General features: G+C 38.2%; 1 protein-coding gene across 2 annotated transcripts; it reads left to right on the top strand.

Annotated features, from left to right (window-relative positions):
- Positions 1-89: 89 nt before the first annotated feature.
- Positions 90-20,064, top strand: tex10 (testis expressed 10). 2 transcript variants are annotated; one of them, XM_026284094.1, is made up of 16 exons: positions 90-316; positions 651-860; positions 1,083-1,591; positions 1,680-1,889; positions 2,329-2,575; positions 2,661-2,773; positions 4,020-4,279; positions 4,374-4,512; positions 5,023-5,192; positions 6,377-6,554; positions 12,900-12,988; positions 13,091-13,224; positions 17,851-17,931; positions 18,031-18,200; positions 19,472-19,682; positions 19,845-20,064. In XM_026284094.1, exons 2-16 carry the CDS (start codon positions 678-680, stop codon positions 19,953-19,955), a joined length of 2,805 nt encoding a protein of 934 aa, XP_026139879.1. In that variant the 5' UTR covers positions 90-316; positions 651-677; the 3' UTR covers positions 19,956-20,064. The 2 variants fall into 2 exon arrangements, with proteins under 2 accessions (XP_026139879.1, XP_026139880.1); XM_026284095.1 differs by lacking the exon at positions 90-316 and adding an exon at positions 378-476.
- Positions 20,065-21,712: the final 1,648 nt, after the last annotated feature.

Below are 21,712 nucleotides of genomic sequence, written 5' to 3'. Positions count from 1 at the left end.
TTTAACACTCATAAGTAAAGAGAACTGAAATGGAACCACAACCAAAACCTTTATTCTGAAGCGAGCTTTATTCGACCACCGACAAAGACTGCCTTACAATCTTGATTTGTGACTAATTTGCAGTATCTATATATATATATTTAAATTCAAATAAAATATATCATAAGTGCTTAGATATCTGTATTTATTTAGCAAACACTGAAATAAAAATTCTGCTGTGTTAAATTTAATCAGGCATCTGTTTAGCCGGAGTATTTTCTCAACCGAGGTTGATGGACCCCTAATGGCTCAACAGCAGCACGAGTGATTATCTTTGGTCAGTGAAATAAGTGAAACTTTAGTCTTAGTGTTATTGTGGTATTTGTTTTTAAGATCAGTAAATAAGTAAATTATGTACAATGGGGTTAATCGCTGATAATTATGGCTGCATACAGTTACGCTTATGCATACGTTATCAAACGTGCGCGCGCGCATGTGTATGTTTGTATGTTCTTTGTGAATTTCACATTTTCTTGCTTCTATTTTTTATATCTATTTTATTTTCTGAATAGCTTAACTAAAGAATTCTTACGATGTTTATTTATTTTAAAATGTACATTTTAATATAACAATGTGAAAGCCATATTACTGTTGCTTTTTTCCCCTTCCAGTTATTTTTTTTCTCTAACGATTGAAGAATGAAAACGAAAAAGCAAAAAAGGCAAGGCGATTTCCAGAAAATTCAGCTAAAGATTGGCAAAAAGAAGCCAAAAGCAGACAATGCAACAAACGTCAACTTCAGATCAAAAGCTATCCATTTGCCAGAGCAGCTAAAGCATGCGGATTCAGGGCCAACAAAGCACAGACAGCATGACATTAAGGTACATAAAACACACAATGTCACACTTTCCACTGATCTTTGTCTCTCAGTGGATTATTATAGGGTGTAAAATTACATCAATATGAATCAATGCATCAATTAAACAAATAAGACGGTGTGGTACATCAATGCAACATAATATTGTAAAGATGCACATTTATTTTGACCATCTGCATTGACAGTTGCACAACTGGAGTAACTGGAACTCTTTTCACTCTCTCAGGATCTGTTATCCAAGCTACACCACATCAACAGTAACACAAAGCAGGGAGCTCTGGTGGGTTTGCGGGAGTTGCTGTCAGCTCAGCCTACTCTGATTGAGCTGCATGCATCAGCGGTGCTCTCTGAGGTGGCAGCCCTCTTCACCGATAAAGACGGCTCTGTGCGAGCAGCTGCAGTGCGTCTGCTGCGTTTCATCGCTCAGTGCATCTCCGCCGAACGTGTAGCTCCCTTCTTCCCTCTGCTCAGCGCTCACCTCACCTGTGCCATGACTCACATCTCAGAAGCAATCCAGGAAGATGCTCTCCGGGTCCTGGATGTGCTGCTGGAGCACTATCCTGGACTACTTTCTCAGAAGCATACGGTTCTTCTGACAAATTTTCTAGAGCTTATCTCCCAGAAGCGAAAAGTAGGAACAGGGCAGGATAAATCCGGGAAAGGGGCCTTTGCTCTGACTATCAGCACGAATCGTTCTGTGACAGCACAACAATGGAGACTCACTGTGCTGCTCAGGTGATGCATTGCCAAAAAAATCAAATAGAATTCAGTCCGTTCTTTCTGTGTCGTTCGGTAGTTTATCATTTATGAATAATTTGTTCAGGTTGGGGAGTTTTCTGCAGGCAGTTGTTGAGGAAAGACCTCTGGAGGAAGGTGTGACCAGCCTGATTGGCCTTGGGATGTGGGCTGGAGAGAAAGGCCCGGTGACATCTGTGGATGTGAGTTGGGAGGAGCATGTCTTTGGCAAGGGCAGGATCCAAGTGTTTGAAAATTCTGGAGCCGTTCCCACCCCACATTCCACTTATCGGCTGAGGTATGGTTTGTTACAGTAAATGATTGCAGACTCATTTCTCTTTCCATTATCAATATGTCCTCCATATAGACAGACTTAATACAGACTTAACACCCAGAGAGTAATGGTGAGATTTAGGGAGTGGCACACAGACAAGCATTAAGTTTAAGAAAATTGTTTTACATAGTCAATATTTTTTATGTGTATTCACTATAATGTAAGGTTTGTTGTACAGTAAAATGGCCCATTGCAAAGTATTTTTTTAATGTTAAATTTAAATAATAAATTAAAAGGAATAAGGGTTAAACACTTTCTCTTTATTAAAATTCCTTATAGCTAAAGTTTTGAGCAGTATTGTACTTTTTTAGTACCATTATTTTGGTGAGACTTTGTACTCTTTTCAGTTGGATCAAAAGACAGAAAGGTCATGTGTTCAGTATACAGCTCTGGTTATGTGCAGGCCGGACTCTAAGGCAGGGGCTGGAATGAGTAAGGAGCTCTGCTCGGCTGAGACGGTGCAGGGCTTTGCAGGAACCCTGGTGCCTCTGATGCTGGAGATCTGGGTGGAGGCGGCAGGTGGAGATCGTGTGCAGACAGACAGCGGCCACCTGCTCTCAGCAGAGGCCATGGCTCTTATGTTCCAGATCCTCACCATACTGCAGTTACTGAGAAGACTTACCCCACAGAGAGATCAACAGGACATACTGGTACATGCACTTAAAATGTTAGTTATATAGCCATATAAACCACACATAAATATCACATAAACCCTGTTTCTGCTGCACCCTGCAGGACGCCTGGTTCCGGAATTCATACCTGACAGATTTCAAACACCACTTCATGAAGAACTTCCCCTATGGCCTGCTGGAGGTGGCAAGACACAAGAAGAAAGCTGATGGAAAGAGGTGACCAAAAAGTCCACATGTTTTGTTAATGGAAACCGAAACGTGTTGTGGTGTATGTAAATGAATGAACCACATTTCAGAAGTTTCAAGAATTGTATGTACTTGAATATTAATTTACATTTTTATAGATGTATTTTAGCATTTTAAATTCAGTTTATGTATTTTATTTAAAGCATGTCACATGTTATAAACAAAACAACAAATACCCCCCTCGATACCCATATCTCTCATATATAAGTAAAAAAATAAAATTATATTTATAAAATAAAAGATGCAGACTTTTACTGAAAGCAAGGATCATATGTTAATTACTACTACTAATATTAATTAAAATCATTTAAATCCTTCAGCCCTCTTGGAAGCTTTCTAATGCAAAAGCGACTGAGAACTACTGATCTATAAAGGGGTGTTACATGCTAGCCTTTTCTTTGTCTGGGGTAATGGCATAGCAATAACACATTTTGGAGAGAGAGGAAGAGCACAGGAACTTATCTCCAGCCCCAGCAACAGACATCCAGAATCAATAAGCTGAAACATATTTATTGATTCAAAAGAAAAAGATGAAGGGGAAAACATAAGATTCAGGGGGGGCAAAGGCCAACACAGCAACAAACAGTTTCTAACTTGGTCATAATCCTAATTTACCTATACATAAACCAAAAGAAAACGAACAACAGAAGAACTTGACTACACATAACCAGGAGAAATGCAATTTCAAACAAATAGGCACCCACCTCCCTACAGGTTTCCTTTAAAGAAAATCTTAAATTCACAATAGCACCTGGAGCAAGTGAAAATTTTGGTACCGTGACAACACTAACGTCTTGTATAAATTTTTCTGAAAAATCCTGTCATATGCACACAAACTTGACAGTCGCCACTTATAAGCTACTACTAAATATTGTAGAAACGTAATTTTCTGTTAAGTTGCTTTGCAATGATTTGTATCGTAAAATGCGCTATACAAATACACTTGAATTGAATTGAAAAGAAGTCCATGCAGCAGGTTATAATCTGCAACCCTCTCAGCTTGTTGTGAGGCAATGCTGGTTTAATATGCTGGCTTTCTCCTGGCTGCATCCAATCAGTGGAGCTGAGGTGAATGGGCAGCAAATCAGCAACCGGTGAACCCAATAACCTCCATGAGAATGGTAGCAGCAGACATGGGGACAAAACCAGAACACACCACAAAGCAAAACTACATCTCAGGACAAAAGGGGTAATTATCTCTCTAATTTGTCTTCAGGATTAGGCAGCAGGTAGCATCTGGAACGGTTGCTGGCGGCAATGTGGAACCGTTGGCCCTAAATGTGACATTGTGCCAAGTTATGGTGACACTCAGTCTTAGGGGCCAGGATCACGTAGAAGCCGAAGATGCTGACTGGCTCGGACCAATCAGAGGGTTTATTAGGGAGACATTGTCCAGTGGGAGCAAGCTGAGCTCAAAGCACCTGGCAGCCTTACTGGAGGTGGTGTGGAGGATGATTGTCACCCAGCGCAGCCGCGGTGAGGCCCCTTTTCCTTTTGTTTTGTTTTTAAATAGAGGTCTGCTGAATTTAAAATGTTCGTGTGTGTGTGTGTGTGTGCGTGTTTTTTTCAGTGGTGACAGACGATCTCCTGCAGGCTGTGTTTGTGCAGTACCAGCAGAGGAACCTGGCTGTGAGCGTCCGCACTTTGCTGCTGCGCTTTTTCAGTCAGCTCTACATTCAGGAGCATCAGAACCACCCTCATATTGCCCGGTAGGTACCCACCAACTATTTTTTGCCTGGCCCTGATCCCTCTCGTTTTTTAACAACAGTGTTTTCTGGAAAGACATTTAGAATGTTTTCTATTTTAGATGTGATTTTCACAGAAATATAAAGTAGCACTACCGTTTTCAATATTGATAAAAAACAAGAAATGATTCTTGGGCACTGAATCATATTAGAATGATTTCTGAAAGATCATGTGACACTGGATTAATGACAAAAGAAAATTTAGTTGAGGCATCATAGGAAAAAATGTAATTTAAAAAAAGTATTGAAATCGAAAACAGGTATTTTAAATTGTGATAATATTTCACAATATTGCTGTTTTTGTTTCACAATATTAATGTTTATGTATTCTTCTGGTTTAGTCCGTAATTATTTTCCATATGTCCAGGTTTGTTTGTGGAAGGAATTGTAGTTAAGTGAATTGACCATTTTTATTTGAGTCTAGAAATGCACGTTATGACAATGTGAGGAGTCTGAAGTCCCCCTCTCTTTCAGGAGCAGGATTCTGGCGCGTTGGCTGGCGTCACTGCCGGTGCAGTTGGTTCAGCTCGGCAGCAGGAATCCTCAGCTCTCAGCACAACTGCTGGAGACGATCCATCCTGCTGCTGCCAGGGCCAATAGAGACCTTCTGCAGAGTCTCCAGAAAAATGCCTGCAGTATTTATGGTAAGAATATATACTGACAAACAACTGCCTAACATCCTCTCTCAATACGATAACGCATGTGTGCTCGAGAGAGTCTTGTGTAAGAGAGTGGGCGGTAGTCAGGGCGAGCATTAGAGCGGTGGCGTCTCCGGTTCTGAGTTTGATATCAGCTCTCTGTAGTTTCGTGTTTTGGGAGCACAGCGCTCTCTTTGTGTGTGTTAGCACTCATGACATCAGTGCCGTGCGTCAGCAGCTAATAATGTCTATCTATCTGTGATCACTGACAGGACAAACTCTTTCTCTCTTGCTTTTTTCTCCCTCTCTTTCTCACAGACATTCATTCCCTCATGGTTGAGCTTTAGCAGATATATTAATCTGGCACTAGGGGGAGCTCTTTCCTTTCTCAAGTTTCACATTCAGAATGAAAACCGTAATTCCTCAAATAAAAGCCGGGGCCTTTATTTACCTGAACTGCAGAAGGTAACAGGCTTTTTTTTTTAAGCAGGCTTTTATTAGAGGCAGGCCTTTATTTCTAATTCCCTCTGTTTGATAAGTAATTGTTTTAAATAACCTATTTTAAAGAAAAGCGATAGCGTTCCAGTGGACAAAGATCATAACATTAGCACAGAATCAGTTCAGAATCAATCACCAAAAGCATCAGTTCGTTTCAGACGCGCTGTGTGTCAGTCTGCTTCACGCTGAATCACACATGCGCAGTATCATCAGCTCCTCTGTTCTCGAACCCAGACGCGACCGACAGAAATGGTTTTCGGTTCAGTGTACTGGTGATCCGAAAACCAACACAACAGGTTCTTGACTCGAGAACGAGAAGCGCTCCGGCAGTGGCCGTGTATGTTCGTTATCTAGCTTTGCTGCACAAATTTTCCCCCGGCCTTTATTTGTCCGTGTTGACCACGCCCCCGGCCACTATAAGAGGACCAGCGTTTATTTGACTACTGGTTTTTATTTTAGGAATTATGCTATTTTTAAAATAGAGCTGTGGAACCCCAATTATAATTCACCATGGGCCAGGAATTTAAAAAAAAATTGTAATTTGATTTTATTTAATTTAAAAAAAAAAGTGGTTAGGATTGTTTGTAGACAATTTATGTTGTAAAATTTTTCCAAGCTGAGCAGATCTATTAGATTAAGATTTCTCTGTTTATGTTTATCTGTGTGATACATATGCATGTCTCACTTTGTAGATCCACAGGAGGGCTGTGTGGTGGTGTTGCCTGTGGAGTCCCAGAAGAAGCTGGTTCAGATTCTCCATTTCCTGCCAATGTTTCCCGCAGAGCTTCTGGCATGTCTCAGTCAGGTCTGCAACACTGGGAGAGTGTCGGCTAGCCTGGCCACCATGCTAATACGCACCATACACCTGAGGTATGAGGGTTATGACATCACTTTGCACTAATGCAGTCCTAAAGTCTGCTTCCAGTGTTCCGCTCTGGGGCATCAGAGATCCAGTTTCCCATGGGCTACAGGGCATGGATGTAAAAAAGTCAGGGGAAAAAAAAGATCCATGTGTGGTATTGTTACAATACATTAACCTTTTTTTTTTTTTTTTTTTAATTGCTGTTAAGCTGTTTCACTGTTTAGGGCAGCAATGTTCAAAGGCAGCCTCCTAATCAAAAAGGTATCTTGGAAATGATGAGACATATATTGGAAAAATTGAAAAATAATGTGCATTAGACTGGTAATGCATGTGCAGCTCTGTCCCTGGAGAGGAGTCTGTCTGCATCTGACTGATATGTTTAAAATGTGACTCTGTTTTCTACGACTGCCGAGAGGAGACAGCAGTCTCAGAGTTTTCACTGATAATAGAATCAAACAATTTAACCTATCAGAGACAGCCAAGCGCTGTGCGGCACGATCAGAGAATGGCCAATTCTCCCACTTAACTCTGATTTGCCGTGACCACTAGTCATTAACCGTAATTGGCCATAATGTGGTGGAACAGAGCCACGAGTCACTGCGCAGTGAGGCCGAGGTCATAGTGCAGTAAGTTTAGAATATCTCAAGTTATTGCTGACTTTAGTATGTTTAAATTAACACTTAGCCATTTAGCCGATGCTTTTATCCAAAGCGACTTTACAAATGAGCACAATGGAAGAAATCAAAATAAACAAAAGAGCAATGACATGTAAGTGCTATGACAAGTCTCAGATAGAACATATACATAAAGACAGAATACCAAATACATATAGAACCAAATTTATAGACAGAATTAAAGATTGAATTAAAGAATTGGATTAGGATAGAGAGTGCTAGAGTTAGAGGGTCAAATAAAGATGGAAGAGATGTGTTTTAACCGATTCTTAAAGATGGCTAAGGACTGAGCTGCTCTGGTTGAGTTGGGCAGGTCATTTTTAAAGGGTTAGTTCAGCTAAATATTAAAATTATGTCATTAATAACTTAGCCTCATGTTGTTCCAAACCCGTAAGACCTCCGTTCATCTTCAGAACACAGTTTAAGATATTTTAGATTTAATCCGAGAGCTCTCAGTCCCTCCATTGAAGCTGTGTGTACGGTATACTGTCCATGTCCAGAAAGGTAAGAAAAACATCATCAAGTAGTCCATGTGACATCAGAGGGTCAGTTAGAATTTTTTGAAGCATCGAAAATACATTTTGGTACAAAAATAGCAAAAACTATGGACTTTATTCAGCATTGTCTTCTCTTCCGTGTCTGTTGTGAGAGAGTTCAAAACAAAGTAGTTTGTAATATGCGGTTCGCGAAGAACCGTCAAGAACCGTTTCTGTCAGACGCGTCCGATTCGAGAACCAAGGAGCTGATGATACTGCGCATGTGTGATTCAGTGTGAAGCAGACCGACACACAGAGCATCTGAACCGAACTGATTCTTTTGTGATTGATTCTGAACTGATTCTGTGCTAGTGTTATGAGCTCGGGTAAACCGAAGGCTTGAATCAAGGGAAATCATCGCCAATGACACCATTACGTCGAGCGTAAAAGAACCGGTATAGGTTAAGTTAGTGTGAAAGTGATTTTGTCCCTCTTTGGAATGGCACCACAACGTCTAGGGAGCACATAATTCTGAAGTAGTCAATTTAGGTAAACTGGTGCAAAGCCAGTGGTCTTATAGGCAAACATCATTACCTTGAATTTTATGGAAGCAGCTATTGATAGCCAGTGCAGTATGCATTTACAAAAAGTTAACCTTTTTTATTTAGATATTGTTGTCTCAGCAATGTTGTTATTGTTAACTCAAACTATAAAGCTTGAATAAAAAACTAAACATTAAAAACAAATTCAAAACGCTGTCTTGGACACTAACTGAAATACAATTAGTTAAAGCACTGAAATTTGTAAAACATAGATTGAAATAAAAAATGAAAGCTAAATAAAATATAAAATTCTAATGACAAAAGAAATAACAAAATGACTAAAACTTAAACTAAAATGAAAATATAAAAATAAAAGCTAATACAAGAAATCGATAAATACCATTAAAGAATATAAAAAATACTAAAATAACACTCATCACACATACAAAATTCATGTCAATATAAAAGCTCTGAATTTATAATGATAAAAAGGACATTTTTATAATTTCATATGTACATATTACAAAAAAAAGTGTCACAAGAAGATAGGTATGATAAGCATCCAAGTTGGAATATTAGTGGTGGGCTGTTAACGTGCTGCATTAACGGTAGACTCTTATCGGGCGATAAAAAAAAATATCGCCGTTAATCAATTCTCAGAGTTGGGTTGAGAGCTGGGTCTATACTAGGCGAGCTATGATGACTTTCATCTTGATATTTTAGCGCTGATGTATACCTAGCCGAATTGCACTGTAGGGGGCGAGAACGAGTCTTCGAACCTGTGTGTATGCCGCGTGAATGCTGGAATCTGTTAACATGGGTGCGTAAAAAAATACGAAACGCATACGCACTGCAGACGGATTATGTGTGAAACAGGCGTAAGGTTGTTTGCACCATGTGCAATGTGGAATTAGTTCACAGCTTTCCCAAGCACTTTGTGATGCATTTTGGAAACAGGAGATGAGCCCCTGGTCTAAGGCACCACATGTCTTGAGAAACCTGTTCTAAAAGACTTACTTTTAGTCATTATTTTATTTGAGTAGCACACACTCTCAATGCCTCCGAATTATTCAATGCCTCCGCAGAATTCAAATGAGCCATTTTAATCTAGATTAATCTAGATTAATTCCAAGATTACAGTGAGATTAATCTAGATTTAAAAAAAATAATCTATGCCCACCTATAATAAATATATATATATATATATACACACATAGACATAGAGTGGGTACGAAAAGTATTCAGACCCCCTTATATTTTTCGCTCTTTGCTATATAGCAACCAATTGCTAAAATCATTTAAGTTAATTTTTTTCCTCATAAATGTACACACAGCACCCCATATTGACAGAAAAATACAGAATTGTTGACATTTTTGCAGATTTATTACAAAACGAAAAACTAAAATATCACATGGTCCTAAGTATTCAGAGGCAGACCCTTTGCTGTGACACTGATATATTTAACTCGGGTAATGTCCATTTCTTCTGATCATCATTGAGATGGTTCTACACCTTCATTTGAGTCCAGCTGTGTTTGATTATACTGATTGGACTTGATTAGGAAAGCCACACACCTGTCTATATAAGACCTTACAGCACACAGTGCATGTCGGAGCAAATGAGAATCATGAGATCAAAGGAACTGCCTGAAGAGCTCAGAGACAGAACTGTGACACGGCACAGATCTGGCCAAGGTTACAAAAAAAATTTCTGCTGCACTCAAGGTTCCTAAGAGCACAGTGGTCTCCATAATCCTTAAATGGAAGATGTTTGTGACGACCAGAACCCTTCCTAGAGCTGGCCGTCCGGCCAAACTGAGCTAACGGTAGAAGAGCCTTGCTGAGAGAGGTAAAGAAGAACCCAAAGATCACTGTGGCTGAGCTCCACAGATGCAGTCGGGAGAAAGTTGTAGAAAGTCAACCATCACTGCACTCCTTAACCAGTTGGGGCTTTATGGCAGAGTGGAAGCCTCTCCTCAGTGCAAGACACATGAAAGCCGGCATGGAATTTGCTAAAAAAAACACCTGAAGGATTCTCTGGTCTGATGAGACCAAAACCAACTTTTGGCCTTAATTCTAAGCGGTATGTGTGGAGACAACCAGTAATATAACAGTAAAAAATTTAAAGGGGTTTGAATACTTTCTGTACCTACTGTATATACGGGTAATCAACATATTTTTAATTTTTCATGGATGATTGACAGAATATTCTTTTGTGAGTTCCACTGCATGCTGAGGGCCTTAGGGTATGTGCCTGTGTGTGTCTTTGTGACATGCTGTGTCCCCATTGCTTTTCTTATAGTCACTAGCCTAAAGCCACTCTTATATTTGTGGTTTTCCCTCAAATCCTAAAGGGAGCAATGTTTGAGAACACACTGAGTGTGTGACTTTGAGTCCCAGAGTGACGTGTGTGAGTGTACCTTGACGCATACACTTCCTTTCCTCTGGTCTCTCTGTTCATAAAAACAAGACTTGGCTTAATGTGTTCAAACACCTGCAGAGGGCAGTATTACTCTTTAGACGAGACATGGAGTGATTATTAGGTTTCCTGCTCAGAGTCCCACCAAAATTCCAAAACAGACGCTATGGCGAGTGAATTCACACTTGCTGCGCTTTTGAAAAAGTCTGGCCCCGTGACGGGATTCCTGCACGATATGTGAAGCATCACTTAAGACCGCTTCGGTTCATGGCAGAACTGTGTGTGACATGCCATTAAGACTAAGAGAGCCAATCCTCAGAACAACATGAACCGAACATTCTGTCCTTCACAAGAATTTAGCTTTGATCACACCAGCGAAACTCTTGAAGAGTTGGAATAGTGGCCGTCAGATTCTGAAAGTGTTGCTAAACTTAGATAAGAATGGCTAATAGTATGGCGATTGTGTGTGTGTGGTTGACACACAGAAAGACACAATGAACAGTAGAATTGTGCATCTTTCCGTATGTGTGTGTGTGTGTGTTTCAGTCTGGCTTATTTTTACTAATGGGTTGATGGGAAATGAGCCAATCAGTAAGTATTAAGGAAGTCCGGCACATGTTCATTCCACAATCACAAGAGAAATCAAATCAAAACAAGTAAAAGATCAGATGTTCATTCACTTTATTGGCCTCGAGACTGATCCACATCTATAAGGGAGAATCATAAGACTGCGTGGATTGTCCTTGAATAGCTTTAACACAGGCACAAACACACACACACACACACACACACACATACTGGTTCTCTCTGATTTCCTTCTCAGAAAAGCATGAGTATAAAATGATCAATTCTGACAATATCTTGTCATCAAATTCCCACTGAAGCCTCGAACACGCATCTAGAAGCACAGCAACACATGGAGCCTGTGATGGACTGACCTGAAGTTTTGGCTGTGACCTCTTGGTTCTCCTGCACTCTGTGTTTGTTCACAGCAATTATCTGGTTCATATGCAGGCTTTAACTGTTAGGAACCAGCTGAGAAAATGTCTACAAATGCTGCTTCTACTTCATTTGGCAGGATTTCATAGATTAAAGGCAAATTATTTTGATGTTAAAACAATTTTTCTATCTCCATTTTATGCGAAGAAACAGTTTATATTTAATAGCTGTTAATAGTTTGTTTTCCTTGTGGAAACATTCACTTTTTTTCTTTCTTTTTTTCCTCTGCCTTGTTCTGTGCTGCTAAATTATGTACTTAAAATGTATTAATTATATGAATATAGAAATGTATTTTTACATAAAAAAACATATTTTATGCATTTAAATAAACATAATTGTTCAAAGATTGTGTTTAAAAAAAAAAGACATCTCTTATGCTCACCAAAGCTGCATTTATTTGATAAAAAATGCAGAAAAATACAGTAATTGTTTTTTATTTGAATATAATGCAATTTTTGTAATTTATATATTTGCCTGTGATGGCAAAATTGAATTTTCAACAGAATTGATCCTTCAGAAATCATTCTAAAATGATAATTTGCTGCCCAAGACATACTACTACTTATTAATGACAATAGCTGTACTTATTAAAACCGTGATGCATTTTTTTAAAGGTGTTTGTTTAAAGAATAAAAAGTTCAAAACAACATCTTTTTTTAATATAAATACGAATCTTTTGTAACAATGTCGACACTTTTACTGCCACTTTTGGTCAATTTAATGCATCAGAATAAACGTTTTTTTTATATATATAAAAAAAGCTGAATATAATAGAGTTTTTGCACCAATATTAATATTTTAAATAAATAGTGGATATTTAAAATCAGTTTAGTCAAAAAAAATCATCCTTAAAAAATAAATGTGTGTGAGTTTATGAAAAGCATATAGCACTGGGTTGAAGTGTTGTTTGATTCAATAGGTGGAGTTTTAAGGAGTTTAAGGTGGTGTTACTGTGCAAAAAAACGCTCTGCACGTTCATCTTAAGGAACAGTAAGTGTTGTCTGTCATGTTGTAAGGATGACCTCAGTGTATCCTTAATACCGTGAGTGTTCTCATTCGCTGAAGGTGAGCCTGTTTGTGGAGGGAGGTTGATTTCAAAGGAAATGAAGGAGCTCAGATGGCCAGTATTTTTAGACTGACATTCTCACCACACGCACACATTCGAGTACAGTGTGAGATGTGTAACGGGAGAGCGGATCAGTGCCGGACCACTGCACAGTAATGCATATGTGCTTCCCCGCAGGTCTCCTCTGAGTGGCTGGTCGAGCAGTTCACAGGATGTGCCGGTGAAGGATGTAGATTACCTCAGTTTCTTTTTCACCACACTAACAGGTGCACACACACACTCACACACACATCAAATTCAATGATATATAAGTACTTTCAGCGTACTTGATATTGATAAATCAGTATTCCCATGATCCTGTCCTTCAGGTTTCTCCTCTGAGATGCTGCGGGCCCTGCAGGACACAGATGAAGACAGCCTGTTGCCTTCCTCCACACTCTCGCCTCTCAGCGTATTCGCCACCACCCTGGAGCAGTTCCTTCACCATTGGGATGTAGTGGAGGTGATTTTCTCTCTCTCTTTTATCTGCCAGTCTTTTACACCACCTTCAGTCGCTCCAACAACTTGTGTTATGTCAGTTGTTCTGCGGTCAATCGCTGGCATATGTTTCTAATCCTGTTGTCATTTGCTCTGTGCCCTGTTAGCGTCTCTGTCTCGCATCTGCTCTGTCTGGCTTGTGTCAATCATTTGGATGCTTTAGTGCCAGTCTGTCTGCTGTTGGTTAGATGCACTTGCATTCCACAGTATTTTCACCTTGCACAAAAAATTATTTTTTTTGCATTGAATAAACAAAGAATTTTTCTGTCACAGTTAATCACATATATTAAGGTTTCCTGAGAAAAGACCCCAAATACTGAATAAAATGAAGAAATATAATTCAAAGACATCACGGTATTGTAAAATAGTGTAAGACGAGCTTTTTAGGCATTAAATAGTCGCAAATACCAGTAATTTGTTCAGCATAATCGTTTTGTTGTTTTTTTTTCGTCTGAAAAGGAAACTCCTACAAATACATATTCAATAAGGTCAGATGCAAAAATAACTGTCCAGGGTTTTTTTCAGTGCCAATTCTTCACTGCGCGTCTTTAGTAAATCCTGACAGGACTATTTGAATGTTGTTCCAAACCCATAAGATCTTTCTTCTTCAGAAAACAAATTAAGGTATTTTTGATGAAATCCGTGAGCTTTCATAGACAGCAATGCAACTACCACGTTCAAGGCCAAGGAAGGTAGTAAGGACATTGTTAAAATAGTCCACGTGGTATAAGTGGTTCATCCGTAATTTTATGAACTAATAACGATAATAATAAAATAATAATAATGCAGTTTTCCTGTGCTGACTAGAAAAAAAAATTCCCACCTTTTTTGTGAACCCCCCCCCCCCCCCCCACAACAACAAAATGAGAAATTTCTTGTGTATGCACTAAGATTTTCTTTTGTGCAATTGAAATTCCTGTTTTTTCTGCACATAAATAATAAAAAACAAACAGTGTTGTTGCACATCATGTAAAAAAAATATATATCAGTCATGCTGTTCACCTTCATCACACCAGTCGTGTTTCATGCCAATCGGGTGTAATTTTTAACTTCTCCCAAGAAGCAGGTATTCACTTGATTCAGTGCAGGACCACTTGGGTTGTTATTCAACACACAAGTGTGTTTTAGTTTCCCCCCGGAGACGGCAAGTTCGGTTTATCACATCACACCGGTGTAGGTGACTAGGTGTCTCCATATTTCAATAAGGGCTGGTTATCAGAGCGCTCTTGGCTAAAGCAAATGCTAATGCCAGCCAGAGGACACCATCACCGCCTGACATTTTACACGGAAATTAAAACCCAACAAAACCACACCCTGAGGCCAGGGGCTGACTCTCACTAACCCCCCTCCCTTTACTACACTCACCCAGATAATTCCTCTATGCAATTTTCTCTGGACTTTCATTTTTTGTGTCCAAGTCAATCAGCCAGTAAAGGTGTAGAGGAACGGCTGGCATCACTGTTGATACGGTAATGAGGAGTGAGGGGGAGATAATGCCAGCAGGTGAGGCTGATGGAGAATAATGGGCCTTAATGAGGAAAAAAGCCTGTTTCCCTCCTCACGTACACACGCGCACAGGAAACACTTTCTCTCAACTTAATCACTTAACTTGTGCTTAATTAGAAATTATATTTAACAACTAAAGAAATGGCTGTACAAAAACACATTTAGCACTTTGGCTAATTAAAACTTTTGGTACACATTTATTGCACTTTCAACCTTGAAAAGAAAATGGAGATATTAAGTAATATTGAAAACTATTCATTGAATTTTTTATATATACATGAGTAAAATTTTGTTACAATAATTGCATATTTATATGTAGAGAGCAAGAGAAAGAGAAGAGAATAAAGGGTTAGTTCACCCCGAGAATGAAAATTTGTCCATCTTCTTCTTACCCTTGAAGCATTCTAGGTGTTTTTGACTTTCTTCTTTCAGAATAATCCAGTCGGAGTTATATTAAAAATTGTCCTTGCTCCTCCAAGCCTTTCAGTGGGGGTAGGCGGGTGTTGGGGTTGTCAACAGTTCAGCAGACGTGAAATAAAGTGCGCACATCTGTAATAAAACGACTCCGGGTGGTGAATAAAGGCCCTCTGTAGCGAATTCATGCGTTTCTGTAAGATAAATATCCAGACTTCAAATGTGCTGACTGTGGGGAACCGGAAGACGTGCAGCCAGATGTTGTAGTTCGTCAGCGCTGTGTGGTTAGTGGCAAGTGCGGAGCGAAAACAAAACAAAATACTGGTCACGAATTAGAAGCACAAAACGAGGATTTGTAAAGAAAAATGTCGGAGGATTTTGAAATAAGCCAAGAGGAAACTTCCGCCTGCATTTCTTCCGCCAAAATAATGTTTTTTGAACATTAAAGCATGTCAACATATTCTGTTACACTAAATACACAAAATAATGATCTTTAAAAAAGCATCATTTAACCTCTTTAATATATAATCTAATGTAATAAATAATTCATATATAATTGTGTATAAGTACTTTTACCCTACTTTCTCTGTGTGTGTGTGTATGTATAACAATTATATATATATATATATATATATATAATCATTATTAATATCAAAATGTTTACATTGTCAGAATATGTTCTAAAGTAAATAAGAACAATTGCATTTTTAGTATGCATATTTTAAGAAATTTTTAGCACCTTTTTAAATTACAGCTCTGCTGAGAAATCCTAATGTGCTAAAACATTAAAATGTGTCCTAATCCTATTGGGATTTCACATCACACTCCTAAAGAAAATTTTCACCTACTGTTTCTCAGATATATACCTTGGCAATTAGCATCAAATTAAGTTTGAGTGGTGTGTGTGTGAGTGAGAGAGAGCGAGAACGCATGGCTGCTGGGGGTCCATTCCTTTATTGCCAATCAGGCGTCTCTAATCTAAAGCATGTGTAATGTGTTCTTAACACTGTTAGCCTGATTAATGTCTGATAATAACCTGCTCTGAATGACATTCAGCTCCGCCTTCATCTGTTTAATCTAATCTGCTCTAATGCTATTAGCACTATTAGATTTTTCTCACACACACTTATTTATTGTTTGTGCTCATAAAATATCAGTTCAGAGAGTGGCAGGGCATCGCTAATCTGTCCAGTGTCAGCTTCCATTACGACAGTCCAGCCTTAGCAGTGAGGTACAACCCTTTGAGCCTGTCACTGTATATGAGTGTGTGTGTGGGGGGCTATAGGATTCTTTGTTCTCTGCTGACTTCTCTTTTGTTTGGGACCAGGGATTTATTTTTGACTCACCTAAACCGTGCGTGTGTCAGAAGTTAAGACGTTGTGATGTATAATTCAAAGGTTCTTTGTAGAATGAGATAGGAAAGTCTCATCTCTTATCAGCTTTCAGTCTGTAAAATGACTCCTCTCTGGAGACTACTTATGTTCCTAAAATCTGTTTAGTCCTTTTGCCTAACCTTTGGCTTGAATTTTTTATTTTTATATATATAAATGTTTGGTTCAATGCAGAAATTAATTTCAGATTATTTTGTAGATGTAAATGGGCATGAGGAATGACAAATTACTGTTTATAACCTGTATTTACTGTATTTTTCGGACTATAAGTCGCACCTGAGTATAAGTCGCATCAGTTCAAAAATGAAGTCGCATCAGTTCATGATGAAGAAAAAAAGTATATATGTCGCACTGGACTATAAGTCGCATTCATTTAGAACCAAGAGAAAACATTACCGGCTACAGCCGCGAGAGGGCGCTCTATGCTGCTTAGTGTAGACTACAGGAGCACTGAGCAGCATATAGCGCCCTCTCGCGGCTGTAGCCGGTAATGTTTTCTATTGGTTCATGTCTTGGTTCATGTCAAATTATTTTGATAAATAAGTCACACCTGACTTTAAGTGGCAGGACCAACCAAACTAGGAAAAAAAGTGCGACTTATAGTTCATTAATTTAGAACCAAGCACCAAGAGAAAACATTACCGTCTACAGCCGCGAGAGGGCGCTCTATGCTGCTCAGTGGTAGACTACAGGAGCACTGAGCAGCATAGAGCGCCCTCTGGTGGCTACAGATGGTAATGTTTTCTCTTGGTCCATTTCTCTTGGTCCATGTCAAATTAATTTTGATAAGTCGCACCTGACTATAAGTCGCAGGACCAGCCAATCTATGAAAAAAAGTGTGACTTATAGTCCAGAAAATACGGTAATGCCCATATGTTCCATCCATCCATCATCTATCTACAAATTTATAATTCTATGGCTAATTACAAATTTATTTCTAATGGAATATGAATTTTTATATTTTCATATAATTCCAGAAGAAATTAATAATATCTGTTTATAATCAAGATATTTTTTTTACTAAAACATGCTTTATTATTTCACATTTCTATTTATAATGACGGAATGTTTTCAAATTGATTCTAATTTCTTGTTTTTATTTTGAACAAAATGTATACTCTAATATGATTTCATATTTGATAATGTGTATATATAATATTATATATTTTTAAACTTAAATTTGTAACAAATGTGAAATTGCCATGAAAAACATGCCAAGAGAAAAACACTTTTTGGAATATTGCAGTCATTATCATAAACAATTTATTTTGTGTTTGTAGGAGGTGTGCCACTGCCTGGACACTATAGGATCTCGTGCACAGTGTTTTGATGTGATACAGAACGCCATCATTAAGAATCTGGTGAGTGAACGTGTGTTTTTCTGTTGAATGTTTTTTTCATAAGAGTGGGCAGTGGAGCCAGACACTGTTTGCGGTGACACTCTTGTCATCTCTTTGTAGTGTGGACTCGTGGTGGTGCCAGACTGTGTTTGTGCAGCAGTTTTAAGGTGTGTTCCCCGGTTACTGGATGTCAACTTCCTGCCCAGCGACACACTCCTCCACTTCCTGTCTGACTGTTGCTTGAGCATGCTCAGTCTTCTGCTACAACTGGAGCAGAGCGCCCGCAAGAGGTGTGCTCACAAACACACACACCTACACACTCACTAATATTTGCATAGAGTAACATTTATACACCACAAAGAAAGACCGCATGATAATACAGCAAAGAGAAGTTCGAAACAAGACTGGGGGAAAGTCCAAAAAGGGCATTCTCATGAAGAAAGAAAATTAAAGAATTTTATAATAAAGTTAATAGTTTTGATGCACATAGAAAAAAATTGTGTCAGGAAACTATTAATTCAGCCAAATTATTATTTTTTTTTCATCAGCACTTAGGCCACTTTTTCAAAATTCTTGACTGACTTTCAGCTTGGAACAGCGGTAAATTTCACGCCAAAAATGCACAAAAACTACCAAAACATTTCACACATGATTCAAAAGAAGTAATTCTTCCATGACAACCAACAAACTCACTCCCACCCTTAAACACAATAACATGCAATGTTTTCTCCTGTTAATTTACATAAAAATAAAAAACAAGAATACCACCTCAACTGTTTAGAATTCACTGCAGTATATGTTACATGGCCCATGTTTGCATTCCAGTACAAAATTCTTACCATGTTTCCCCTTTTGTGTAGATAGTAATGAAACCGAAGGACTAACATGTAGTTGTTCAGCTAACTCTGAAAGTGTAAAGTATTACATTTTTTAAATTTGAAATACATATTCCAATATGATATTGCTGTATATAATGAAATGTAGCAAATTGCTGTCTTATACAGTATTTTTTAGTGTCAAGAGTTAAAAAAAAAAAAAAAAAAAAAAAAGGTAAATATGTGCAGATCGGCCTGTCGGTACATAGAGGTCTCTGTCTGGGCTGTGTATGTCGAATATGAAAAGGATTCATGTAATTTGAAAGATGTACTCATTAAATCTATTCCGTGCAAAAGCAACGGAAAATGATCCACAGTTGTGTACATATCACATTCCCAATAATTACTATTTCATGGCCATGACAAAACGAAATGAACCGACCATGTCCTCTCACAGGCACCGTAGTGCTCACGCTGTGAAGAGTTTTGAAAAAGTGATCAAAGAATTGAGAAATGGTGAAAAGTTGTTTCTGTAATATGAGAGAAGTGTGTTAATTACAATTATTTTAAATAAGATATTTATGTAACTAATTATTAATTGTATTTATTAGTTAACAAGTTATATTAATGAATTACATTTTGTCACCTTATTTCACGTAGCATAGCACATAGTCTTGGTTACAATCTGGGCTTGTGGTTAAAGAAATGGGTGATCTAGAAGTTCTGTTTGTCCGTCTCACCATCAGGGATGCCATGTGGGAGGCATGTTTTGCTGCGTTGAGCACCGTACCGAGGCTGCTGCGATTGGTCTTGCAGTCTTTACGTGTGTGTGACCTTTGTGAGGAGGAGCTCCCCGTGTTGGCACAGATCTTGTCATTACTTCTTCAGCATACTCAACTGCGCAACCACATGATGGCCAACGCCAGTCTACTGCAACATATCATACAGGACTTAACGGTACAAGCACACAGACGGCTCCTCGACAAACGAATATGCTTATGACTATCCATTCCAGCTTTGCTTTAACAAATGACACTAGCATTAACCTTTATAATAATTAGTCTTTTGGAATTGAGCTCCCGATACTGTTTTGACTGTTTGACTGCTTGTGTTTTACAGCATTTCTATAGTGGAGAGACTCGAGAGCAGTGGCTGACTGACCTGTTGTACTGCTACAGAGTCACACTGTCGGGTCACCGGGCCAACATGGGCATGAGGGACATCTATTAATCGCTGACCATTAGTGTTCATTGCTACGATTTCTTTTTTGTTCTTTCTTTTCCTGAGTCCAGTTTTTTTGTACAAAATTATGACAATAAACCACGTGATAATGAGTTGATTTACGCTCTTTCATGGTTTGCTTTTTTATATATATAAATTTTTTTATTTTTTTTTCTCACAAAAACACTTATTAATACAGATATGGGGAGGGATTTTTTTTTTTTAATATCCATTGTTTTTGTCTGGTAATCAACAGAGAAGTAGGCGGTGTGAAATAATGTGGCATTTACTCAAAGCAACTGGAACAGTCATCTGCTGTTTCAAAGTTAGGTTTTTTGACACTACTGTATAAAAGTTTGGGATCAGTAAAATTCTTTTAATGAAATTAATACTTTTATTCAGCAAGGATGCAGTAAATTGATCAACAGTGACAGTAAAGACATTTGTAATTATAAAAAATATATATATTTAAAATAGATTTTGTTATTTGAACTTTCTATTTATCAAAAAATCCCAGTTTTACGGTTACAGTTTCCACTGATAATAATAAGAAATGTTTCTTGAGCACCAGATCTGCATATAAGAATGATTTCTGAAGATCACATAACACTGTTTGACAATTCAGTTTTGCAATTACAGGAACATTTTACATTTTTAAAACACATTTAAATATAAAGTTATTTTAAATCTTAATAATATTTCAGTTTTTTTTTTTTTTACTAGTTTTTACTGTATTTTTGTTCAAGTTTTTGTTGCAGCCTTTGTGAGAATAAGAGTTTCAAAAACTAGTTAGATCTTACCGACCCCAATCTTTTGAATGTTAACGTATGTTTCACCAGTTTTAAAATATGATCACTCTTTCAGAAAAGAAGACAAAGTCTGTGAAGTAACGTGACGTGCAACTCTGACTGCAAAATATTTCCCATTTAAAATACAAACACGGGTACCTTCACTTTTACAAAACAATATATTTAAAAAAATAATACATTAATAATAATAAAAAGTGTACACTGATTTATAATGATGAATAAAATCAATCATAATCCAACCCACTCAATAAACCGTATAAGAATACAATATCAAGATCTGTGACAATATCAGAAATAGGCTGAAAACTGCCATGTGACGTCTTTACTGTAGCGCATTAACGCAGTGGTCTCCCATGCAGGTGGTCTTGTTATGTAAGTCCCTTATGACAGGTATATGACCTGTTGTTGACAGAATGAAAGGTTATCTAATACATTTGTTGTGTTTGTGGTTTTAACCTCTAACCTCTGCAAAAATCAAGGTGATACTGCAGATTTAATATTTAAACTTGATACGGACCAAGTGAGTTAACTGTATTTTATGCAATAGTTTAAGTGCATCATCCCCAAAGATTGAATTACTAGAAATCCAAGCGTGTTTGTGTCTCGGTTCTTAGTTCTGTACTGTCCGCTTTGACTGCCAGCAGCGGATGGTTGTAGATGGTAAGAGTATTGCTTCGCCTGACTTGAACAATCAACCAGGCTCACACACTCGACGGCGCTCACTAGGGATGAAACACACACACTCACAAGATGTTGCATGCAACATGAACACAAGCAGTGATTATGAACTCAAGCACTCACACTGTTTGTTTGTTTTAAGTGACAGATCCAGCAGCGCTTTACTTTGACTCTGGGCAAAGACTGGCCACTTTTGAAAGGGGGCCACCTAGACCAAAAAAAAACGGAAGCTTATTGGTTTGGACATAGTCATATGCACATTTTTTACTTGAATGGGTC

This window comes from Carassius auratus, chromosome 16 (genome assembly GCF_003368295.1).
Source record: "Carassius auratus strain Wakin chromosome 16, ASM336829v1, whole genome shotgun sequence".
Lineage (NCBI taxonomy): Eukaryota > Metazoa > Chordata > Actinopteri > Cypriniformes > Cyprinidae > Carassius > Carassius auratus.
The sequence above is the reverse complement of the archived record's forward strand: the minus strand, read 5'-3'. Positions and strand labels throughout refer to the sequence as shown.